We start from the raw sequence: 26,635 nt of genomic DNA on the forward strand, positions 1-26,635 counted from the left end.
CGCAAAAAAGTGCTTCGAAGTAAGCCAGCAAGGCAGACGACACACGAAACGTCTTTGGAGTTGTCATCAAGGGGAAAGAGAAGGCCAACTACCCGGCCTCCCTTGTTGCGGGTTGCAGGTTGGTTTCTAGAAGAAGCAATTCCTTTTTTTGCTAGCAGCCCTGTTTGAACGTTCGGTCTGGTACCAGTTGTAATGTTTGCTGCTGTTATTGCTGCTGATGATGAGGGAAGAACAATCATAAGAATCTCATTTCTGAAGCGGATTACAAAGGCGCTCATGGGGGAGGCAGGCAGGTGACCATTTACAGCACTGGCTTAAGATCATCTCCGAACAACCCGATCCGAAGCGAGCGCACGGTTCTAGATGACATACGAACATTGCTGTCATAAACATAGGCGCATAAACGACGAGATAAATTATCCATATTAAGCATTCGGAAGAACCGTTTTCCATCCGTAGAAATATGTTTCCCCTTTTTCCCCTCTTTCCCCGTCTGCCGATGTAACGATGTACAATGCTTGTCGGTTTTGTATAGATCGTTGATCGACACCGTGGGTAATTGCTCCCAAACAGGGAACCGTTTTATTGAAATCCAGCCCCGCACTAAACGGGGGTTTGCAAGCGAAATTGGATTACTGCTAAAAACCATCCTCATTTCGGGCGGTCTGTTTTCGTCCGCCTTGGAACCACGCTTGTTACCCCTACAGCATGCCGTCCAATCGGACAAGAGCGATGTGCAATGTCGTGGATCGGCGTTGCGCGCTGATGTACTTGTTCGACGAAAGATGTAAGCGACGAACCTGCCATTCCCTGCGCAAACAATGGAGCAAACATGTCCAATCGCTTGTCCCGCGTCTGGGGAAGATCGATGATCGAGCCAGCTAGACCGAGCCTAATGCCGTGCTCTAGCCCCGCACGCTTGCCCTGCACGGGGTACGGCATGCGCCGGCCGGTACATACCACAAAAGACTCGCGGCCGGCTGCTAGACGTGCTTCCTGCCTACACCACAAAAGCGCTACCTGTAGCGTTCGAAAAGAGCGCGGGTTGACGTTGACGGGGCTTTGAAAAATGATGACGGATTGCCGGTCGCGCTCGATGTCATACGTTCGGGGTGCTTGTCGCTGTACTGCTGTTTGTTTAGGCGTTCAAAAATGGTGGAAGACTTGTCGGAAGGAAAAAGGGAAGCAGCTACGTTCCAATTAGTGTGGGGCGATCTATCGATACCGACATTCCTTGGTTAAAGGCATGCTACACAATTCAGGCACAGGTGAACAGACCGAAAATTCCTGCACTATGTAACAGTTGAAACAGTAAAGGGGTTTGAAAATTGTCTCATCCATTAGTAGTGTTTCGGGCTGGGAAACAATGTTGCTGCAGGATTGATCGATTTCTGAACCTGTGCAATTTTTTCTCTTACCCGCCACTTTTACGTCCCAACGGCAACTCACACGAGTTGTGCCGCGCCACAAGGCTTCATTAAATCGAATGGGGATGGTAATTTATAAATCACTTTTTGGCCGAAACACTCCGACCCCGTTTAAGGCTGTGTGAGCCATTTTTCACCTTAACACCCCATTTTGCCTCCTCGGTTGCTGCGGTGTGGGGGAGGTGGGGCCCGGTACGTTCTGATGGCGTTTTAAATTAGTTCTGTCATAAAGAGCAGCACTCAAACACACCCGGCACTGTGCGCTTGTTTTTTTCTTCTTCCTGAGATAGCTTACGCGAAAGAAAGCTTAACGGAGAAATAGCAAGACGAAGAAGAGCGACAACAACAGCAACATACACTCCCAACCTGCAACAATAACAAATTCCTCGCCCTTCATCTCACCGAGGTGAGTTTGTGGCGGAAGATCGTCTCCTTTTCTTTTCTCATTGCTCGTGACCGCGTGTTGTGTTGTGGCTGCGAAAGCGCAGCGAGGATGCAAGGATTAGTGCACTCGCATTCTATGCCCCATGCACTGCTACACGCCACCCTTTTGCTTTTGTCGGTAAAAAATACGGCAAAATTTAATTTAAATCTCCCATTTGTTACCCTCGGACCCGGCAGGAGAGCCGTCCCATTTAATTTTTGCACCGAAATGTGAAAATCCGTAACAGAACTTACCCCGTTTCGGTCCCGTCTTCGTCACCGATGGGCCGAAGGGCTTTCCGTGCTGGTAGTGCCCTTTTTTGTGGATTGTGGCTCTCTCGTGGCTTTTGGTGGCCGTTGTTACTTTTCTTCTATCTGATCGCAGCACTGCTCTGCCCGTCCTGTGCCGGTCGATTGATTCAGGATGAAGGTTGAAGGTGGGAAACTGCATATCCTTGTGCTTGTGCCATAGTCCCGTTAGTTTCAGTTGGGGAGAAGGAAATGTTTCACGTGTTGATGTAAAAAAAAAACAACAACAACTCCCAATGTAACGCTTTTTTGTTTGGCCATTCCCTTGTACTTTGCAACACTTTTTTGCTAACCGTTTCCTTTACCTCTTTTCTATGTTCTTTTTTATTTTTGTTTTTACTGCAGACACAAACGACCCGATGGATGGAAATCGCTCGAGGACAATATCGTCATAATAATCCATCAACGGGCTGGGAGCGCGCGTGAAAATGGAACAGCTTACCAGCGCGAGAACGAACCTCCGGGCCGCGCGGTTAGTTCACACCGGACACCAGAGATCGACTTAAGCGTGCACGCCGCCGCCACGCGCAGAACGCCGAAGAGTGGGAAAAACGAAAATCGTAACATATGTGACGTAAAGCCGGGCTCGCATCCGACTCCGAAACCGTGGCGTTGATTCGTCCCACAAAAAAAAAAAAACAAAGCAGCCTCCCGGTCGGTGGAGGAAGAAGGAACACTAAACCGAATCTGCCGCGCACATCCCGGAACCCGGTGGCCGCGAGGCGGAAGAAATTTATACATTTTCTTCCCGATGACCTTTTCTCCCTGCCGAACTGCTCCGGCTCGCCCTGCCTGCAAGTGCAGCGCGGGAAAACGGTTGAAGCTGAAAATCAATTAAGTTTTATGACCGCATGAAAGTTATTCAATTTGGAACATTCCGCCAGTGGGAGCACGATGGGCGCGCGCGAGCACACATTTCGCAGTGAAGCCGATCGCTGGACGACGTTCATCGATACGTAGGGAAGGACGCCGATCATTCAATGCTCTGTTGTACGTTTCCTTTCTGGGATCGAACACGGGAGAAACCGATGATCACGATGATGATGATGATGATGATGTGGATGATGATGATGATGATGGGAAAAAGCATCGCAACAAAGTGGTGTTGACAAACGTTGACGACGGAGCGGACGGTGGCGAACGAACCCCGTTGGTGCTGATGAATAATTCGTCGGCGACGTGCAGCCAGAACTTCAGCATTGGCGCGGGTTCGTCGTCTTGCTGTTGCGCGTTGAAATCATTCGTTTGCCATTCACGGAACGTGCAGTCGTATGGTTTCCGCGGGGAACGAGGCACATTTAAATCAGTCAGCAGTGTACGGCCGTTGCCAGAGCGTGCTGTTTCGCCCCAAACTAACGTGTAAATCGTGCAAACAGCTCTGCTGCTGCTGCTGTTGCGGCCGCGTCAAGAACATTTTCAAACTCGCTCGCTTCTTAGAGTGAATTTTGCGGTTAGGTTAGGTTTGAAATTTATTCTACTCACATATACTCATATTTTGCTTTATATTTTGTTGCGCAACAGTGTTTTTTTTTCTGCTCTTTCGTAAAGTGTATGGTTAGTGCGAGTGTGTCTGTGTTTATTTCGTAAATAACATCAAATTACCCAGTGGTTAGCGCATCTTGTGTTGTGTGATTGTGGCCAAAAAAGTGTCTGAGAGAGAGAGCTAAAGTGTTATTAATATTTTGCCAACAAAAAAAGAAGAGAAGAAAAAGCTTCCCCAGGAAATGGCACGAAAGGGCAGCCTCACCGACAGCAAACCATCGTGCTAACGCCAGAGCAACAGAATCGCTTTTTAGCATCGACGGCGAATGCAGACACCTTCGGCAGCGCGCGAAGACGGTGATATATTGGCGGCAACATGTCGCAACGCGATTTTTCAGAGGTAAGTGCCGATTCGAAATGTGAGCGCGCTGTAGGATGCGTTTTTTTTTTGCGAGCGTTAACAATTATCAGCAGCGTACGTTGGCCCTCGTGGCCCAACCGACGCGTTCATTACAACCGATTATGAAAACGATTAATTCCTGCCAGCAGGACAGGGGGGGGTTGAGAAATCTCTAGCCAAAAAAAAGCATAAAGTAACAGAAACAAAAGCATGCCCGATGGTGCATTGCGTTTATATCGCACGAAGGATTCCCAAACTCCGGGATGCGAAGAAAATCCTGCGCCCAGGCAGTGCCTGCGTACAGCAGCGTGCAACAAGGATTGAAATAATTAATTGAAATATAAACACGATTTATGTATTTTCCCACGTCGATTCTCGTCCTGCTGTGCGTGGCAGTGTGTGTGTGTGTGTATATGTGGGTTTTTATTGCACGTTTTACCCCAAAAGCAGTATCCAAGCTCCAGTAAAGAGGGGGAAATGGCACGTTTTACCTGATACGAACACATGCTGCCATCTCATCCCTTCCGTTGCCATTCCTGCCCTCCGTGACGCCATTTAACGCCGGAATGATTTGCGGGAGAAACTTAAGCAGCGAAGAATCGAATAATTAAGATAAAGTTTCACGGAAACCTACCGCCCGCCGGTAGGGTGCAGTCTGCTAAACGGGGTAATTAAACTGGCAAATTTTGTGGCCGGAATGTTAACAGATAACTTTCGTCATTAGTAGTACATTTTGAACCCTCCGATAGCGGCGCTTGGCTGGCGGCCGGGCCGAGACAATGTCATGTAGTCGATTTCTCCGCCCGGGCCAGAGGTTTTTTGGTTTTTTTCCGACTTGTCTCGTGGTCTGTTCGACATCATTTGTTTCGGCGTCTGTCGCGCCGAGCAATGTGCCGTTTTTAGCGAAGGTTCAATGAGGATGGCTTAATAAGAGATACCGGCTGGCTGGCTGGCTGCAAGCGTTAATCGACGCCGTCAGTGTGATATATTTGTTCCTCGCAATGTACAATTCCTCCCCAGCTAAGCCACCAGGGAAAGGATGCAAATGTGCACTGCTTGCTTGCTTGCTTTAGCAGGAAAAGTAATTGCATAAGCCTGGTGGGCGATGGAGACTGCATCACCACCTGTTACGTGTCTGTGCCGGACTGCACTTTTGCGAAACTATTTGGCCCGAATCCGACCGCCGCATCTATCGTGCGAGTGCTCGTTTCGTAACGCACACAAAACACTTTCCCATTTCCGCCGGCGCGTCCTCGAGTGGTCGTGTGCAGATGTACTGCATCCCGCTGTAGCTGCATCTCCACCACCCGAACCCGGTGGTTGCGCACTCGGGCCACTTTGGGCGTTAATTGCAGACCGGCGTGTTGCGAGGCCGTGCATCATCTTCCCCCCCCCCACCCCCCCGGGCGGAGGAGAATGTTTCGCAATAGGGAGGAATGCCTCCCTCGTGTGTTTTGTATGAGTTTTGATTTTTGAATCCCCTATTTTCTTCTTTGTTTGTCGTGCTTAACACGCGAACCGCTTTGCCTTTGGCACGGCAGGTGAGATGTAAGCTGCCACCGAAATTAGTTCGCTGCCCTGCAACGGCCCTCGAACACGTTTCCCTGTGGCACGAAACAAATGCCACCGAACACGTCAAAACATACGCAACATCTTCCGGTTTGCGCGGAGCTTGCGAAAGGCGCTGTGCTTTTCCCTTGGCAGTGGGAGTGGGTCAAATCGCTGTCTCTCCTACCAGTAGCGGCCAGTGCCAGTACCTTAATTAGCATCCAATCCCCGAGCGATTCCGGTTTGCTCGTAGTGTGTGTACCGCAAACGCGTTACGCATGTGAGAGCGAGCGCGCGCGCGCGCGCGGGAAATGTGCCAATTTGCACACGCACCAAGAATGCCGATGCCGTTTGGTTTCAATTCTGCACAGGTTTCGATTTGTACGCCGCGTCTGTAATGTGTGAACTGGGCTGGGAAGAATGTGTTTACGCTCCAAACCGTTCGATATAAATATGAAAATTTGCCTCGCCAACAATTTCCAACCTTCCCTGAAGTGTACTTCAAAATTCTCATCCCATCCCCATGCAGCCGCTGTGTGGTGTAGTCGTAGGACTTGTTCACTTGCAGTCGTGTGCTATCATCAAACCAGCCAGGTTCGGCACGCGGGTATGGCCGGTTGGTTTTATTTACGCACAGACACAGGCCGACACAGGCGGCGGGGACCATTAGGTGATGATGTTCATTCATTTCCTTTAGCCCAATCAAAACACGGCCTATGCACAGCCACTGCTTTGCCCCGGACAAACTTGCTGCTTCTTGTTGCACAGTTTTGCAGCCCTCCTCCGGGCGGTGGTCGTTTTCGGGCCTGCTTAACTGGCTTCATTAAAATTTTATTCACTGATTTTATTTCTGTTGTTCAATCGTCGTCGTTCTCTGTTCCTTCGTGCAGCTTGTCGAACAGCAGTGCCTCGATCGAATCGAACAGAACAGCGTATGTGTGTGTGTGTGTGTGTGTGTGTGTGTGTGTGTTTGTTGAATGCGTGATGATGTGTAGCGTGCAGATGGCGGTGACACTGAACCGAATATGCCTCTGCTCTACCCCCGGTTTTCGTCCTCCCCACTGTGGCACACTCTGGTGTGGTGCTGATCAACTGTCAACGCGTCAGGATCAACCTTGAGGTGGGAAGGACAGAAATAAAGAGGAAGAGATACAGAGAGCGAGAGAGAGAGAGAGAGAGAGAGAGAGAGAGAGAGAGAGAGAGAGAGCTGGGGAGGGCAATGGAGGCGGCTGGACAACTGTAACATTACAACTTAATACACTCCTAGACAGCCAGTGGTGTACGATTGACCATTCACGGCGGGTCCCGGGGCAGGTTTTCCCGTGTTCAAGATCAACCCACGGGAATCCGGGAAGTCGTAAAGGTCGCCGCGCGCCGTCTTCAGAAATCCGCCGACCGTTTGCTGGGCTCGATCGAACGGCATGCGGAAGGAATGGGCGCCTGTACGTGCTCTAGTTCATTTCTGTTTTTTTTTTGTGCATATGATCTACCCCTTTTGTACTACAATAGAATTCAGGTGCTTGCGGGAAACAAACACACGCTGAACCTGCCCGGAACTTTGCCATCAACGTGCCGGAGTGGAATGTTCTGGGTCGATTTTGCATGTGAAATTGTACAACAACAACCAAATGTGACTCTCTGATGAACTCGCTGCGGTTGGTAGACATTTGCATTCCAATATTATTCCTCCATTTCTTGCAGTTTGGTTGTTGTTGTTTTGTTTCTTGTTTGATCGTTACAAGATCTTGATCCACCATCTGTGCGTCTTTTGGGGCGCAGATATCGCAGATCGGTTTTTTGAGCAGATCCTCACTAATTGAGCTTCGATTTGCTGGCTTCTTTCAAGGCACACAGGTATCCAGCATCCTCCCCAAAACGACTGCTTCTCCTGTTAGACATTTCGGGGGGAAGGGGCAAAGGGGAAGAAACGGAATTGATGCAGCGATGCAGCTCGTAAACAGGCAATCGCGATGCAAAGCGAATGGACGACTAATTTCGGAAATCGTACCCGCAGCCGTACTGTGCAGCATGCAGTTTGATGATTTCATTAAGCAGAAGATTAATGGGGCAAGCTCGGTAGATGCAAACGGTTCTGTTCGCCAGGTTCTGTGCGGACGCACACACCAGAAGCACTCCTAAATTTTCGTACGAACGTGTGTGTCTGTAAAACGAATGGCCATTGAGCGTAGTGAGTTGAAGAAAAAAGTCACGTTGTTCAGCGTTAATTAAAGGATTCTCGTTAAGCTTCGCGATGGAACCGGTGACCACACTGCCATTGCCGGTGGTCCACCTCTTTGATGGCTATCAAGCATCAATAAAGTTCTGTATCTTATGCTACCGCAACTGGCCGGGTTGCGTAGGTTACCCGTTTGATACGTTAATCGGGTCCGATCACCACGTAAACGCTGCCTCGCTAAGAAATCGCTATCAGATTAGCTAATTTGGAGTCCCGATTTCGACTTCACCAGCATCATCACCAAAACCTCCCGCACTACCAACAATGTACATTTGTTTATCTTGATCAAGCGATGGCGAACTTACCACCGAGAGCCCGGAGAGCACTCCGGCCTGGCGCAGAATTGTAGCGAACCTGCAAAGAACCGACGCATCACATTTAGATCGATGAAAAATTACTCCCGAACCCACACCCGGGCACTACTGATGAGGCACACCGGGCTCGATACATTCGGAACCTAGACCTAGACCGGTTTTGGGGGGGAGAGGCTCAATCGAATTGTGAAAAAGCGTCATGCCGCCGTCCCAATCACAGCAGCCGTGATGAAGGTTAGCTAAAGAGAATGGAACCGTCGGCCTCCCCGTCCGCTTCGCTATCACAACCCTCCTGTTCTAGCGAGCTTCCGTCGATTGCCTCGCTGCTGTACGGGGGTGCGATCTCGCTGGTCCGTGGGTTTTTGGGCGTCGAAAGCCATAGATTAAATGAAATGTGTAATATTTCAACGGGCTGTAGATATCATTCCCGTGGACCAAGGGACCGAGGGAAATCGGGGTGAACGAGATCGTAGGATCGCTCTCTAGTCCGCTGCTGCTGTCCCGAGGTTCAATTTGTTACGCCGTTTTGTCGAAGCGCTTCGGTCGCAGCGCAAAAAAAACCTAAAGAAAGGTTGCTTTCTGATAAATATATCCCATTTTCCATAAATATTATTTAATCGCTTTATCATCGCTCCGGCATTGCCACGGGGATGGCTAACAACGGGCTCCAAAATCCAAACCCGTCTGGGTGGGTGGCAGGGGAGCGGATGGGGTTCCCGATAGAGCTATATTTTGTGGAGCGCTAGCAAACGAGCGAGCTAGCCAGTCCCCCATCGCCGACTTCACTCCAATAAATCTGCGCACGAGTTGGATGCTGTTTTTTGTTTCGCCCTGTCGTTACTGTTCTTGTGTTCTTGTGATTGTTTCGAAATTTCGATCATTTGTTACCGATGTTTAAGGCCCTGTGTGATAGCTGTGTTAGCGAGTCCGATTTTATTTTACACACCCTTGTTTCGTCGCTTTATTTATGAGGAAGCACTTCAAGCGTTTGATGGTAAAAACTATCCACCGGACAGTCCTATTTTTCATCACAGTTTTGTGCAGTGCCGCCGCAATAGCTAGTTGTTCGATCGGTTAAAAAAAATCACTAAAAACTCCTTTTCGATTGGAGATACCGTTTTTTCGCGCAATTCTGGAATGCGGAAGCAGCGACCGGTGGCCACAGGAAGCGAATCGTTAGTTAAAATATGCCATGTTCACAACCCATTTGGCCAGCCTAAACGATCACGATTCTGGCGCGATCGCGATCGGCCTGCGAGAAAGCACTGCTGTCCGCGCCCCAAACCGCCCCGAACGATAATGAAGCAAAGCTATCGCGTGGCGCGGACTCTTTGTGACCCTCGGGGCTAATGCGAGATCTGTACCGAGAAAGGCTGTACAGACCCCTTCGGTCGGGAATCACATACGCGTGAAGGCCCGGTGTGCCCGTGTACGGTGTACGGCTAGAAAATCGATGGCAAAATTTCGATAGCGATCCGTGGCAGGGTTGAAAACGTCGCTAATTTCTGTGCTCTCTATCTAAACGTTCGTGCCTAGCGAGTGATTAGCCGAAAGGTCTAATGTTTTGGAACCATTGCGCTTCCTAAAACCACAGTCGCCAGATAGTGATAGACACACAAAGAGAGAGAGAGAGAGAGAGAGAGAGAGAGAGAGAGAGAGAGAAGGAGGAAAAAAGCGTGCCTCAACTCCTTCCTCACACCACAAGACAACTTCGGGGTCCGGTTATTGATCTGATAGATTTCCTGTTTTAATACATTTTCATGATTCACACCTTCTCTCTCGCTCTCTCCCTCCCTCTGCATTCCTCCGGTGTGACTTCCTTACCCTGTCCGGCATGAAGGCAGTCGCCGAGGTATGAAGTTATCTCGATCCAAATTGAACATGACCCCTCGGGCATGTTTTTGGGGGCCTTTGTAGAAGCAAGATGTCCTGTATGCCCATGTGTGTGTGACTGTGTGTGTGAGTGTGTCTGTGTGCGAGCGAGCGTTAGTCGGTCAGTTTCGATCACACCGATTTCGATGGTTGAAATTTCTCAGGTTTCCTGAGGCCGCACGTAGGTTGCAGCTGGGGATTTGGGACGGAAATGGATCCGGTCCCGGTCCGCAAGGTACCTCCCGGGCGTTAGACGGGCGACGCGTGCAGAACCACTTTTCAACGATCGCGTTGATTGATCGGTATCGACAGATGTTGGTCGTGGCTGGTGGCAATTCCTGGTTCCAGCACACAGACACACATCCGCTGCTCGGCGACACGCGCAGGTGTGACCTTTTAGAAGGGTGAGTTTGTTGTTTGCTTTTTGGTGTTTTTGTTCCGTTCGGATGATACCTCCAACAAATGGTGGGATGCTAAGTAGGGAAAGCTGTGCCTTCGTAGTTAGCGCCCAGGGAAACATGATTTGTTTATTAGAAGGGAAAACTGCCGGTAGGACCTAGAAACTTCTGGTCGAGTGGTTGTGATCTTATTTATGAAAACAACCAGCACTCTTCGTCTCAGACATATATCTTTATGCTGCAACAGTGGTGTGAGCCTTATTATTCTCATTAAAAAGTAAGTGCAAAACAGAGCATAAACTCAATCCAGCCCGAGACAGTCATCCTGTGCTGTGAAAAAGGCGTGTTACTTCCTCTGGGAGCATTCGCAAACCCTCCCCTCCTGTTCATTTCAAACAGCCCAAGACTGGCAACGTTTCTAGCGAATCTCGTATCAATCTGGAAGGTGAAACCACGTGCAGCAAAACACCCATCATGCTCTGCCCTTTGTTAATCTTTCTGTACCATAATTCTGGGAACGATTTTTAACGATCGATGCCAGCCTTTAATAAGCGATCAAGTTCCGGCGAAGAGGAGTGAACGCGCAGCGAACCCTTTTAGCGAGATGGTCCGGCGCACACCATATTCTTCCGTAGCGCAATCCGAACCACGCTAACTAGCCGCCGCTAGCCTGGGCCCTAGCAGGCCGTGTGCTGCCGATTGCTGCTCTCCTAACAAACCAGTTCCTGCACACCATGCCAAATCTACGCGTCCCCGCTATTGCATGGGGACACAGGCGGGTGCGTGTGACTGGACGGGTGACGATCGACACGCAACAAACCTCCTCCTCCTCCTCCTCCTCCTCCTCCTCCTCCTCCTCCTCCTCCTCCTCCTCCTCCTCCTCCTCCTCCTCCTCCTCCTCCTCCTCCTCCTCCTCCTCCTCCTTCCAGCCTCCGATTGTGTGGAGGGAAATGAGAAAGAAACCAGCAACAAGCAGCAAGAATATGGTGCGCCGACGGACATGGGTTGCTCAGTCAGTCAGGGCCTTTTGATTTAATTAAGTCGGACAAGTGAGAGCATAATATTTTTCCATCGAGCTACCCTCCCCGGCACCCAGTGGCCTCCCATTTCGCACACAAGCCGGTTTTTCGCCGATGCCAGTAACCGGTGGAAAGGGGGAAAGCAGCAATGGCTGTAGTGTAGCAGGGTGGCAGGTGTTTGCCAGTTGACGGGGAAATATTTTAATGACATAATGCCGTAATATTGAGATATGCATTCCAAACAAATCTACAACAACAACCTGGGACTGCACTTGCGCGCATTCCATTGTGCACTCTTTCTCTCTCTCTCTCTCTCTCTCTCTTGCTCTCTTGAGGGTAAAGACGGTTCGCTCGGTCCCGGGTTGAAGTGGACGAGGCAACTAACGAGCCTGCATCCAGTGCCGCACACAGTGTCTGGAGGGAAGGGGGAAGGGGGGTGGATAGGGATGGAGTGGACGGTAAGTTAATCTGACGGGGATGATGATGGTTTGCGAACGGTGCTGATCGGTGAGTGAGTGAGTGAGAACCGATCGCGATTCGCGAAGACCGCATCGTGCCGCCGCACGTCGAGCGTGGCGCACGCATCTCACGCCTCGTTTGCGCGTGTTTTTTTGTTTTCTTTTCATTTTGCCCAGCCAGCACGGGAACAGTTTCGGAGGAAAACTCCCCCAAACCGACCCGTCGGGCACCGGGAATGCGTCCGATTCGGCACCGCCGCCGCCGCCGCCAGTGTTTCGGAAGGGATTAAATTGGATGGCCGGGCTCAACCCAGCCAAACCCTGCGCTGGCTCGACCTACCCGCGGGGGCCGAACGATAATGTGGCGGTCGCGCCACCTCTCTGCACCACCACCACGCACCGGTCACTGGTGCTGCTGCGGGGTAAAAGTAATTTATGCTCGCGCTAACGCTCACCAGCAAACGCGGAGCTGCGAGCCATTGGATGGTACTTAAATTTTATAACTATTATTACCAGCCCTTCCACCTTCGGAAGGGACGCACAGGGAATATATGATGAGGGTTGGTACGAGAGGGGGGGGGGGGGATCGATTCCCATTTCGCGTTGAAATGAGAGGAAAATCTTGCGAAGAAAAGCACGCCCCGAACGAACCCACACTCCGACGAATACTTTGCACACGCACTCTCTCGCTCGCTCGCTCTCTTTGTTCTTATCTGCCTTTCTCTCTTTCTATCTCTCTTTCTCTCCTTCTCTCTCTCTCACTCTCTCGACGGCATCGTACGGGCGTTGGCCGGCAAACCCGTTAACGGACGAAACCCGGCACCGATTAACACAGACCCTTCGGCGAAGGGAATTCCTGCAGCCCGTGTTCTTGACACACAGTCCCCCCCCCCCCCCACCCGTTCTTCTTACCAGTCCTCTACCGTCGGTCGGTGGGAACTGGGGAGGAAAGAATTTTCATTGTTTTCTCCTTTCAGTTCCGGAAGAGATTCGCAAGTCTCACTGCCGCGTCCCCTCCACTGCTAGGCATTGATGCATCTTACGCGCTCCTTCTCTCTCGCGACAAGCGACGTCAAGAAATGCAACATCAGCAACAAAAGAAACAATGTAAAACAGAATCTTAAGGTCCACTACACCCTACTACCGCCACACCAGCTGCAGCCTGCAGGCCTATAATTTCCCGCTAGAGATAAAGCCATCCGGCCATCGGGTTCGGGCTCTTCTTATCCGGCTCGGTGAATTATTTCGCCTCGCCATTATTCGAACAATGTTACTGTGTCCCGGGTGCCAATATTTTGGAAAACTTTTCGAAAGGTATTTCGGTTTCGTTGCAAGCAGCAAGCCGCTGGAGGACGAGGAGGACGATGCTTATCCCACACTGGCAGGTTTATGGCTTTTCTTTCATTGCCCGTTTCATGGGCGGGCGAAGAAAACTCGATGGTCGATAATTTGCAACTAGTTTACGGTATGTTGTTGCAGTATGTTTGTGCGCCGGAAACAAAGATGTGTGCCACGGGCCGTCTTGTTGCGTTTGGTTTCGCTCGGTTTCGCGAAAGAAGCACTTATTTAACACCCATTTCGCGGGCAGGATAATAATACAGTTCGGTAGCATCATATTTCAAGCCGTAAAATATCCTTCCACTTTCACCGTGGTTCTTGTTTGAAAGGAAACAAAACAAAAAAAAAAAACAAAGCTTCAAACAGCCTCGACGACGACAATGTGTGTCATATTTGCAGACCTGCCTTGCCAGCCCACCGGCCTCCCCGCCCGCCCGCCTTGTCCTAATCGGCACACGCATTGTCCGGTTTTGCAAAGTGCGAAAAGCGCTAAGCTAAATGTACGTTCGGTGCCTCCCAGGGCGAAAGTGAGCAAATGGATGACGATGATGGCGTTAGGCTTTTGCCATCCGGACACCGACTCCTCTCGTGGACCGGGCCTGCCATAAAGAGGGACATCCAACCTGTCTGCAGGCACTGCTCGCCCCACTGCTGGTTCGTTCGTTTATGAGCCACGTCCGGCTTGCCGAGAGGCGGTGGACAGCCCGGGCATGACACCGTTTTGCCGCCGCAGTCGACACTGGCCCAGTAAAACCGATGCATGCAGATGCACCATTTATTGCACCCTGCGTCGTCAGCCTTCAGCTCCGGTGGCTACTGCTTTGAGGCGCGCGCTTGCCCGTGATACGCCCGTGCGCGGTTGCGTGCGCGGTTGAGTGCGGTGTTTTGTGGCCGTCCGTTTGGGAGCACTGATTTAGATGATTTAGAGAAGAAGTGAAAGCGCCCCCCGGTCGTCCGGAATGGGCGCAATTAAGGGGCAGCTTGAAAATATGATATGCGCCGAGCGAGGGGGAAAATAGTGTCGCCCCGATGTGAGTTCGAATCGGTTCGTGATCGATCATATGGGGTGCGATCGTCGCCTGTTTTGACCGGTTTGCTGCGGGACGGCGAGGTTCCAATTACACAGTCTTATGGTGATGTTGGTGCCACTGGTGCAACTTGTCTGCCGGCGCGCTCTGCTCTTTGCAAGCTGGCAGGCGGATGGACACGGTTAAATTATAGCAAAGTTTATGCCTCATTAGATGCAGCTGTTGAGAGTTGCTCGAGAAGTTGCAATGATAAGGGTTTGCTGTGTATTTATTTTTATGTTTAAATCATTTCTTTCGATCTTAATTATAAAAAGCTTAGGTAGCTATATTTATTTTAAATGCTACTGTGCTTCAAACGAGATAACCCCATGCATTTAAATGGTTTTATGTAATGTCCTTCAGACCGAAGAAGGATCTTACGATCGAGAGACAAGAAAGGTAACGTCATATAACGCACGCCGTCCCGAATCGCACAATCAGATCACTAATTATCTGATTCTCATCAGATTGCTCTCACACACACACACATGCTCTTCTGTTTGTCTCCAAGCCACACGAACACGGGCTGGAAGGTTCGCAAAGCACTCCCTTTCTGTTCGCCAGCTGTGTTTGCTTTCCATCCTTCCCTCCCACCAAGAGCGAGAGACCTAATTTGATACGGCACGAACATAAATCTTGCCAATTACCGAACGGGTGAAGAAGATCGCCCTCCCCTTTCGCTGTCTAACCCCGTGAAGCGAAGCCCCGGAACCCTTCGGAACGCGCACCCGCTCTCGAATGCACCCGAAATCAATGGCTGATTTATTGCCACGCGGCAATACAATGTTGTTGTTTAGCGCATGGGGAGGGGAAAGGATGATGCCTTTCGCCAAGCGGGATGACTCTGTCGTCGGGAACGATTTAACTCCCGAGGGATTGGGGCACCTTTTTTGAAAAAAGGGTGGGGGGGCTTAAACCACCAACAGCACCAGCCGGACAAGCGGACGAAGCAAGGCAGTGTAGGGTTCATAAGCCCGCTTGCCGTTTTACCCACGTTTGCAAAGCCTTTGGCCTCATTTCCGGTGGATTGTATATTTGGGAGCCTTCAAGGGCACACACACAAACATACGGGAAGGACAGTTTTGCAACCTCTGGTGCAGCAGGTTGTCGATTAACTGCTCTCAATGCGCACACAAAACGAAACGTTTATAGGGTATGGCTATTGAAACGTTTCTCCCGACGGGGAGCCAGCTGTGCCACCCGGTGCGGAAGGCCGGAAAGGGCAATAAAGAAGCTCACCGTGGCAGCTGAATGGAGCTAGACTGCACGAGCAGCAAACGCAAGATCTAGATTGTTATCGGCAGCCGACTCTTCGTCATCGTAAAGTAAGACATCGCGAGCTGTGTTCTGGGCCCCGTCCTAGAAGATAGATAGATTGCTCGATCGTTCGAGTTCGCCTTCCGGATGCTCGGAAACTACATTCACTCCCGAATGTATGCAATCGCTTCACAAAAGCACTAATTGTTTTGTGAAATCTTGCTTCGTTCTTGCAATCGCGGAAACACTTAACAGTGCAATGCATAAATCATTCCTGTCCTGTCCATTCCTGACCTTGCCGGGTCGCGTTGCGCTCCACCATCAAATATCACGACTAAATTACACACCCAATTACATCCTTCCTGTGTTGCCTGCCTGCGCGTGTGTGTGTGTGTGCGTGTTCTGATTGATGTTACGAGCGCCAATTACGAAACAGTTCCGAGACGGATCCATTGCCACGATATGATGGCGTGTCTACGCGGAGCTTTTGCCCTGTTGTTTTTTTTTTCTTCTTCTGCCCACCAGATGTTGATGATCCTTACCGGGCCCTGGTCAGCCCCTGTGGTATCAGCGGTGTTTTTGTTTGGCTTTTCACCCGATTCCTGGGAAAAGCGCATTCCACCAGCCGGATTCAAATAATTGCAGGTAAATGACCTTTCTGGGCTGGCCACAACAGGAACAAAAAAAGGAGTCCAGTCCGGCACATCAGGCTTATTGGGCTGGGAGAAAATATTCAAAACATTCCCCGTTGCTACGTTGTGCCGAGTTGTTGGCGACCGTCCTGTGATGTTTTTTGCGTCGAATTTCGGCCGCTCAGGATCGCAGAGCTTCTGGTATGCGCGAGTGCTGTCCCGCTGGTGGATTGTGTTTTCCAGCACACACACACACACACACACACTCGGCAGGAGCATTAGGGGACTGTGTCCGTGCGACTGTGAATCGGTGGAGCATTTGAGCGAGTGCATAAAAATTGCCTGTCCACAGCCAGGAAAGGAATGCTGCACATCTGCATAAGAGTGGGTCGTCGTCGTCGTCGTCGTCGTTGCGGGATCATCGTGCCATCGTGCCAATGCCGGATTCCGGTTGGACCGACAGCGGGCTTTGGGGTGGGTTTTGCGCTTCGCGTTACATGCAGCGAGTGCAGCATATGTGTACAGTGTTTACTGTTTGGTGCATATGTTGGACTCTGCTCTGCTTTTTGGCCGTCCGCTTCGTTCGATTGCTTCCGCAGCGTGATCGCAATAAGAACAAACATGCCACGAACAAACGATTTGTTCCAACAAAATTCACTCACTCCGTCTCCGGTTCCGTCCTGGGAATGGTTCCGCGTGTTTTTGGCAAGCCGCCATCGGTCGCCGAAGTAGTCACGCCCGAAGACAATAATCGTCGGTGTGGTATCCACCCGGGGAATACACCGCGGTGACTCTACTACTGTACCGGTCGGTCGGCAGGAGCGTAGCGCGCTCCTTCTATGATCACTTTCAGCAGCAGCAGCAGCAGCAGTACGGTGGCTCCCAGGAACGCCACTATCGCGCGCTGCTCCCCCCCCGCCGGAACGCAGGAGAAAACAAAGCGAAGCAAATCGGCAAACCATCCGGCCCGGCCAGCCAAGCCAGCCGGCCGAAAAGAAAGCCAGAAGGAATTAAAGTACGAAATAATTCCATATAATTAAGACTTCTTTATAAATTCAATTCTTTTCGCTTCCTGCCGTACGCTGGGGCATGGCACGATGGTCAAGATTTGGAAGCGTTCCGGGCCTGGCAGAACGAAGCTGTGTCTGCGTCATCAAAAGCATTGGCTGGCTCAAAAAAAAAAACACACACACATACAACAACAACGGTATCCACGGCAAGGAATGGAGCAGCGAACGAAAAAATACACGATACCATGACGCTCCTTTCTCAAATCCCTCCTGGTGGGGTGGCGAATGGAGGGGGGGGGGGAGGTGGTCACGATCATTGAGGCTTTTTTCGCCACACGAATATGTATGTGTGTGTGTGTGTGTGTGTGTGTGTGTGTGTGTGTGTGTGTGTGTGTGTGTGTGTGTGTGTGTATGTCAAAGGCAAAGAGCATGGGTTGTGGGAGAGGTAGTTTCGGCAGAAGGAAGTACGGTCCTCCCGGCACCGTAAGGGCCCTTTGGGCCTCCATTTCTTCTCGCCTTTAACAAATACCCACACACACACACACACAAACATCCTCAACCCATCTCATCCCTCAACAACATTGGAGGAGGGCAAGGAGCTGTTGACTGGCGCTGGAGAAGCGCAAAGAGGGGCATATAAATTCCGATTGGTATTGAAACGTTTAAAATTCCCCACGATTTGCCGCTTGTAAATTACGCATTTTCGATAATGTTGATAAATTTGTAATGCGCATCTCTTGCGCACCGGCATGCAATTCTTGGGCCCATTGCACGCTTTGACAAAGAAAGAGAGGTAAGAAAGAGAGAGAGAGAGAGAGAGAGAGCGAGGAACATTGCATCACGTTCACGGGTGAGTTCGTTACTAAGAGAACCGGAGCGAGCGGGCCCGAAACACGGAGCGGAACTATATCATTAGTTTCCTGCGTATGCAAAATGGGTCCAGCAGGACCAGCAAATGTACCGATGATGCACCCGGTCAACCCAGTTTGACCCAGAGCGCGCATTTTAGCTTGGGCTTTTAGTTGTTGCACCACTGCAAGCGGAAGCATTCTCCACATGAAACCCTTTACCCCTCCCCCACACGCTCCTTGGCAGAAGCATCGGCTGGCGTACGGCAACGGCTAAACCAAGCCAGCCGTAGCAACAAAATCAGCCCTCCAAACCCATTCGATGGGATAAATGTCAATAAGTCGGTAATTTATTTCGGCATCTATGTGCCATAAATTTCGCAACGGTGTCGTCTTTCGTGGTGTGCCGTCCATCGACACCAAAAGGTGGGGCGAGTCGGCGATGGGTGTGCATGCAGTGTGTGCGTGTATGTCTTTTTTGTAAGACGGCCACAAACCTACGCCTCCATCCGTCTGCGGCATGCACTGTCGACGAAGACATTACCGAAAACGCCCCGACAGATGGTTTAGCGGGATGCGTGGTTGTAGCTGCTCCTTTCGGACACCGGAACGTCACCGGTAGGTGTGTGTGTGTGCGTTACGGTCGTCCGCTGTCTTGGGTGCCCCCCCCCAGGTGGAAATGAACCGCATGATATGTGACAGTTTTTGTGTTCGGCGCGCGTGGCCGCCGTGTCCGTTGAACGATGCCGAGCGCATAAGTAAATGAAGTCCTACCATTAAATTAGACTCAACTTTAAGCATCGTCACGGTGATTTGTAGCGATTTCTTTATTAATGCTACTTTGAGCAGGCCCGTTCCAGGCTAGCCCCGCGCCGCCTCCCTCAACGTAACGATGATTGAGATATTTATGCTTATCGTTTAACATGTCCCTGCGATTTCCGGTTGCAGCTCGCACCGACACTTATCCGGTTTTATTTCAGCTGCTTGCGCGGGTTTGCAGCGGGGCATTTTTTAACTAGCCTGGCGAGAGATTGGGCTCCCGAGATCTTCCCGGGGCCATTGTTTGTGGAGCTGATTATGGGGGGGGGGTACTGTTTGTGTGTACTAATAACGCAAATACGAGTGGCCATTGCAATCTTGCTGCCTGTGCCGTTAAATGCTTATTTATAGCAAGCGCTATAAATTAATAAACTTGCCCTCCCCCAAAGGGGAATGAATGTGCGCCGCAAAACAAAAAACTGAAGCTAGAAATATGCAGAGCAGTAAGTGTAGGAACCGGCACACAGCAAGTGATTAGATATGATGCGATAAAAAAGGGAAAAGAACAACAGCCACCGAAGCACTAGTGCACAGCACCGCTCTTAAAATCAGCTTTAAGTTCCTTTTCGCGTCCACTGCATAAGCATAATTAAGTTGTCTCACTATCAACTATGTGCTGCTGGTGCCGCGGTAGCCGCTCTCAACACTACTAGCTCGCTGCTGTTTCTGTGTCATTCAACTCACGCCTGTATCTCAGCGTCCAAATGGTCAAATTGGCACGTTTGTTCCCCGTGGCCTTTCGGGGCCGCTCTTGCTCGCCCGGCATATGCTGGTTCGCCCTGGTGCCGAACTGAACTTAACCTTCCTTCTCCTGGTTTCTTTTTCGCGCGCGCAATCCAAAGTGTTACGGATCGAATCGATGAGCTACAGCGCCAATCGATAGCCCTGTGGGCAATTTGCAGACCAGTAGTCAAAATGATAAACGGTCATTTTGCCTTCTGCCTGCTACCATTCCGGTTTCCCGAGGGTCCAGAGGGTATTGGGGGAAGAGAAAAATCTCCGGGGATGTGAACGCTCTTCAGCCCTACAGGGGCCCGGGACACACCTTTTCCCGCGTGATGTCAGGACGTACCGGACCGAGGTGGGGAGTTGCATTTCATCATCAAAAAACCAAACAAGACGGCAAGATATTCAAAACTAGCGCAAACTGGGATGTGTGTGTGTGTGTGTGTGTGTGTGTGTGTGTGTGTTCTTTTTTTTTGCTGAACTTTAAAGAAAGGGAAGAAGTGTGCAGCATTCGCTAGCAACACAGAAGCAAACGTTTCCCCGAATGGGGCAATATAATTTGTGTGTGCTCGTTCTCCTGATTTCCCTTTGACACGGAAAAGGTGCCGTTGGCGTTGGCTAATGGTTGCCTTCAAAACGAGCGATTGCGTTTTTAGTACGTGCAAGATTGGACGATTGATCGCTGCAGGCCACCGCGATTGGCTTTGGTTGTGAGGGGGGGGGGGGGGTTGCTTAAACATGCTTCCGATTTGTGCCCCACTAAAGCGAGATTGGGGGCCAGTTTGAGTGGATGTTGCTTTATTTTATGTTGGGATTCGTTATGAGTTCAAATCGCTTTCTCAAAACATTCTCCTATTTCTATATTCACTTCTGTGTAGAAAAACGACACAGCGAAAGCAAGAATGCGGTACAGCTTCGTTTTAATATTGGCTGAATAAATCTAAATAAAATTAACGATCACCCGGCTTCGATTAAGCTTCCTTGCCGAGGTGTAAATAAAATAACCAGACCACGCACACTCAATCCGACCAATGCGACGACTTACAAATTGATAGCAGCAAAGCCCAGCCATTCATCATACTTTTATCGCATGCTAAAACACGCTGCCAATAAATTATTGCCTGTTCAAAGATTTGTCCTAACACTGTTACGAATGATGTTTGACTTATTTCCCCCGTCCCGCACTCAACCTCGTGTGATTCAACACAAATCTATCGATCAGCAAATCAGTAACAGGAAGCTAGACTACACACACACACACACGCCCAAAGGAAACGACAGTTCCAATGCAGTGAGCTCAATTTCATATGAACTTCTCGCCTGTGTTCGGGATCGCTGATCATGTCCTGCAGGGCGCGCTCTGCTTCGCGCTCGCTTTGCATAACGAACACAAGCGGCCTGCCAACTCTAATCCTGTTTATCCGCCTCCGGATTTGCGCCGCCGTTCGAAACAGGTTACGGGTTCGCCGTGGACATGTGGCTTTTGCTGCTGCTGCCGCTGCTGCATCCGGAGGTGGACACATTTTCGCGTCCACATGTCACGTCCTGGCAGCGCGGTCACCGGACTGGCCGCGCTCATCTTAGCCCCGGCGATCATCGTGATTTATAGGGCCGAGCGCGCGCGCTTGTTAACGACATTCACACGTCCGTCCTGGGGCCCGTCGCTCACTGCCGGTTTGCCCGGTGGCTGCTTGTGTGATTTAAAGCACCGGCGTTATTTTGCCCCACGTCGGTTTCACGCCGGTGCCGAAAAACTGCCCAACGAAAAGGAAAACCTACCTATCCCTCCCTTCCTCGCCTTCCATCCTCTCTTCTTCCGAGTTGCTCGGCTTCCAAACGCACAAACCGCGCTGCAAGATATGGATGGTGTCGGTAGGGGCAGCATACAACAACAAAAAAAAAACGCCCGAGCCACTTTTGTCATCCGACCTGATGGATGCCGCCATCCAGCCACGTTCTGTCACTCACTCCGCGTGACCTCTCGGCCTCTCGGCCTGCGCATGTGCGGGAGGATGCAACGGTACGATGTGACGGCAACAAAAAATTAAAATTCCTTTGCACGCAAGGCTCACCGCGGTCACGTACCAGGCGAGAGCGCGCGCGCGCTCGCCTTTGGTCGGCTTCTGAAGCGGGCTCTCCCTTGTGAAGCGTCCCCATCACTCGGTGGAATACGCAATTGGGGCCGCCGAAAAATCGGCTCCATCGCCGCCGTGGCCGCGTTGAGGACCAAATCGGGCCATCCAAATCGGAGGGCCCAATCACATTCAGATCAACCGCGCACTGGACGGCTGGTCGGGATAGCGTGTGGCGCTGGTTCGCGATGGCTGTGGACGTGTTTCCCGGGAGAGGCAGCCTTTTTTTTCGTTCGTTTTTAAATCGCTTCACTCAAAAGCATTCCTTTGAACGTTTGCGAAACGGAAGCTACTCGATCGCCGGGATGTGGCTGAGGCATATTTACATGCAAGCCAAACACGTTTGGTGATCGACCGACGAGTGATACGACGTCGTTTCGTGCTTTATGCAAATCGAGTGAATAATACATTTTAATAATGGAGTAAAGAGTGGTACTTCAGTTTTATATGCTCATAATAGTGCAGGGAAGAAATAAGTCGTGATGCATACAAATACAAACCACTTGATCTTGCCCGATGTTCCTTAATCCTTTAAGCAACATTGTAGATTGAATCGTTCGAGCTAGTTGTTCCGTCGTCCTTCTGTATAAAAATATTTTGTATTGTTTTTAATCTAACCTCTCATCTTTATTTATGATACTCGTCAAAATATATTTACTTGATCTATTTGGGACTGGCTACTGTTGTTATTCACAGTGTTGATACAACTATACCAAAGAATTTGCCTTGTGTAAACAAGCAATACATAATACATGTGCTCTTTTAATGACATCTTTTTGTGAAGCTTTCCACGATCCAAATTGAGATGTGTTGGCTCAACTGGAACATCAACTCATCTGGCTCAAGTCGAGCTACTACACGTTGTAACACAAGACAAAGGAAAGCACGACAGACATCCTACAAAACTGTTCCTGTCAGCAACACGTGTATCTAGCTGTCACTACATGATAAAAATGCATATTTGACTGACATGCCTTGATTTCTATTCCCCAACATGAGTACCTCTCTGTTTGTCCGAACCAGTTGTGAAAGCAACACATTTGCTCGACGTTTTAACTGGTTACTGCTAGGAAAACCTACGGTAGTTAGTGTCATAGACATTCCTGGTGACATGTCACTCAAGCCATGCCAGTTGAGCATTATTAGTTTTCGGTGTCTTTCCCTTTACTCTTCATGTTTTGCTATGCTCCACTACAAAACGTTATGAATGACAACACAAAAGAGCTTCAAAAGCAGGTATCAACTCACCGCGAGTTGGCCAATTTCCCATGCTGTACCGATGCAGTGACTAGTAAGGGAAGCGTCTCCTTCGCTCATTATCAAATGCCTAACACGTTCATATTTTACAAATGACATTTTTACATGTATTTATGAGCTGCTTTTTTCTCTCCGTCTTCGTTTCTTTACAGGTAAGACCAATCTACCAAGCATGTGAATGAATCCACACCGCCCGTTCGTGTTGATTTCCCTGAGTAAGTCTTCCGCGCAAACCTTCTACGAACGACCGACAGCTCAACACAGTGCATCACGATCCAACGTTATCGCTCTGTCGCCCCAAGCGCACTTGCCAGCTACTTGTTGTAGTTTATTATAAACTGATTAGTTTATTGATTGTCATATTAAGCCCAATTGCCTTTAATCCTATCGCCGGCGCCGGTGCATGACGGGGACCCCGGAGCAACAATCGGCCATGAGCGTACCTCACCGGCGTGCTGTATGTTTTGTCTACTCACGCGCAAACCACGCTCACCACGTTTACATGGTGGTGGTGAGGCTTAGGATTTTGTTTATCGCCAAGCCCAGACCGAACGGACACCGACTCCGATGATCGCCAGCTACCTCAGAAAAAGACGGCCATTTTTCAAACCATCCTTCCAGCCGGGGCTGGCTTCGCACAAGGTACGATCGGTACGGTTTAATCCTCTCGCGTTCGTTCGCTGCCTAACTCCGAATGTAATGCCTGCTTAACTGTGCCCAACGAATGACTGGCACTGCGCACATTTTGAATAGCTATAAAATTTCAATAAAAACCACCCATTAATACACTCCTGTGCTGGGACGGAGGAGGGAGGGCGCCTTGATGCTTGGGCCCGTGGAGGCTGCGCACGGGACACCATTATATGCAAATCAGCTGTTTTGTTTTCCTACCCCGGTGCCCGTTTCCTATGCTGGCCGATTCTTTCCCCAACCCCGGGTTCGGCAAGAATGCAATAAAAAAAAAATAATATCTGCATACACCGGGACACACACGGGCCACAACCGTTTCGGGGAGTCCCACACTGTCGCTTCCCCCGGCGCGCGGGTGTTTTGCATGTGCTTTGTCGTTTGGAAAAATCGAAAACGATCCCCGACAACAAAGCCGGCGGTTGGTGGAAGACTGTTTAAAATTTTCTTCCTCCAAGACCAAGAATCAACACAATCCAATCATACACACACACATAGAGGGAACGCACAAGGTTCGCACTGGCTCGCGAGCTACAAAACGCTCCCAAAACCAGTAGCGCTGACGCAGTTATGTGCAATAAAACGTACGTCTACGCGCAAAACGTCGAGGGCGTCCACGAGGATGCGGGCGACAACTTGCAACTGCAACCAGGCAAAATGCAAAGTGCACGCTGGCCCAGCCGTCTGCAAGCGTCGTCGCAACTTTACGAATTTATGAGCCCGCCAACTTCCCTTTGGCTTTTTGCCATTCGCTTATTTTGTTCTTTTAATACGACCCACCAGCGATGCAGAGTGGGAGAGGAAAGGATCATTCCCTTCGGCTTTGATAGTTTGTGTCTTTTTTCTGCTTCTTCTGTCGTTCCGTGTGTTTGTAGCTACATTTGAACACTGTAATTAACGTTGTGGAGAGGAAGCAGAGTTTAAATGAAGACGGTATAGGAGGGGGCGCTTTGGCGGATGAGGAAGTCATCGAATCACTCCTTCAATTTTCATTCTCCGGCTGAGTCCGTTTGTCTTGGGCTGCGTCCGTTTTCGCATACCATTTGTGGTGCCGCTGGCTGTTCTCTTGGTGTTGTTCTTATCATTTTTAAGGGATGCAGGGGCAACATTACGCATGAAGTGGTGCCTACCATTAATTATAATCAAAAAAAATTTAAATGTGGAATCATTTCTAAAACCAAATCCATAAAAAAATTATATTTGCTAGTCTTGAACTCGTACGATAACTTCCAGAGATCCAAATAATAAATAATAATAAAATAATACTTCACATACTTTCGAGATACAACTGTCTCCATTCGAAGTTTATACTTTGTTCATATCGAACCCTTAGGACCAGTACAGCATTGAAGCAAGCCCAAAATCACAAAACATAAAAGTCGATCAAATCGATCTTCCCCATTTTGAACGCGAATTTGAAAAAGAAAGAGTTTGATCACTCGGAATCCCGTTCGCACGTGTACACGCGTTGCCCGCCCGCTCGCGCATCACGGCCCTCTGCGCTGATATATTGCTGACCGGATTTTAATGAAATAATTAATTCATTTAATGTTTCATTAGGCTTAACGTACGCAGCAGGCACACGATTGACCCGTCGGAGAGGCAGCGGTAAGGAAGTTCGACGCTCGAGAAAGGACAAAACAAAGAAAATAGAGAGAGAGAGAGAGAGAGAAAGAGAGAGAGAGAGAGAGAGAGAAAGAGAGAGAGAGAGAAAGCCCTTTGGTTGTACATTTTTGGCACACTTTTTTTGTCGATTTGCTCCCCCATTTTCTTCGACTTTTAACACCTCCCGTGGCCGCGAGGGAAAGGGGTGGAAGCTTATTTGCGTTCGGCGCAATGACGCCACCTCCTCCTACTGGGTGCGTGGGTGTTGTGAAGCCATGTTAAGCCAATTTCGGTCCACCTTGGCGGTGATATCGGTCGACACGAGATTGTTGGGGGGCATGCGTGATAGATTTTCTCGATGATTAGCAATTCCAAAGCGCCAAGTCGCTCCGAAGCGATCTTGTGTCTCGCTAAAAAACTTCGTACAAGATGCCCGATGGGTCTGAGACAAAGGCAACATAAATCAACACGCCATATGAGACACGAGCTACGCTAATGGGGACATTTGTTTTCGGAACTGTGTAACGAAGCGGATGTGCTCCCGAAGAATGCTGTCCCGAAAGAACCAAAACCCTACACCAAGCAAACCGCTCCGTTTCTGGGATACGTTTCCTTTGCTTGGTGGAGTTTCGTTCCGTTGGCAGCGCTATAATTGACGCTACCCGGAGCATTCATTAGTGAATTGGGCAGCTTTGGTAATGTTTTTATTTATTTTATTTTTTTGTTAACTCACCTGTATCCCCCTTCCCCGCGATACGGAATGGCCATCAAGGACATTCTCAAATTAGGATCTTACCCATGTACGGCTTATCAGGCATCCAACGGCACCGAGCGCAAATTAATCACCTTTCGCCAGACATGCCAGTGTGCGGGTGCTGTCGACAACCAAGGTCAGGCGGGCCTCTTGCAGAGCTCGAGGCCTTCTTACCTGCCGAACGCAGAGCCACCGGACACGCCGCAGACCATGTGATGATTGACGATACACACCAGCGATACGGTGTGGAATCAGCAGCGCCAAGCACCCAACACGCTCCAGTTTGGGCAAGCCGTGTTGTCATCGCGACATCTCGCCGAAACCTTTCGGATACAGCGAGCGCTGCTGACTTCATTTGCATTATGCAAATGAGCCTTGGTGGAGCGAGGAGAACCAAACCCTGTGACGCGAACCAAAGCGGTGTTCCGTGAAGAGCGATGAAAGGATGTATCGGTTCTGTTCCGTTCCGTACGTTCGTTTGATTGCCCATTACGTCAGTGCACTTTTTGTGTGATTAATTTTTGATTAAGCTTATGGTCGATTTCGGTTGATTGCGCCAAATGGATGACATAGATTATCTGGAACGATATCGTGCAGGAGAAATCGTCGAACAATCT

The 26,635-nt window shown here is 49.9% G+C and overlaps 1 protein-coding gene across 1 annotated transcript in view; it reads left to right on the forward strand.

Moving 5' to 3' along the window:
• The first annotated feature begins 2,786 nt into the window (after positions 1 to 2,786).
• The window catches only part of LOC120952907 (tetratricopeptide repeat protein 28), an 88,300-nt gene continuing 64,451 nt past the window's right edge, over positions 2,787 to 26,635 (forward strand). Inside the window, exon 1 of the mRNA XM_049606623.1 lies at positions 2,787 to 4,041. Within this exon, the coding sequence (XP_049462580.1) occupies positions 4,018 to 4,041 (24 nt within the window). The 5' untranslated portion in view covers positions 2,787 to 4,017. The remainder of the gene's footprint in view (positions 4,042 to 26,635) is intronic.

Source organism: Anopheles coluzzii, chromosome 2 (assembly GCF_943734685.1).
Source record: "Anopheles coluzzii chromosome 2, AcolN3, whole genome shotgun sequence".
In the NCBI taxonomy this organism is placed as follows: Eukaryota; Metazoa; Arthropoda; class Insecta; order Diptera; family Culicidae; genus Anopheles; species Anopheles coluzzii.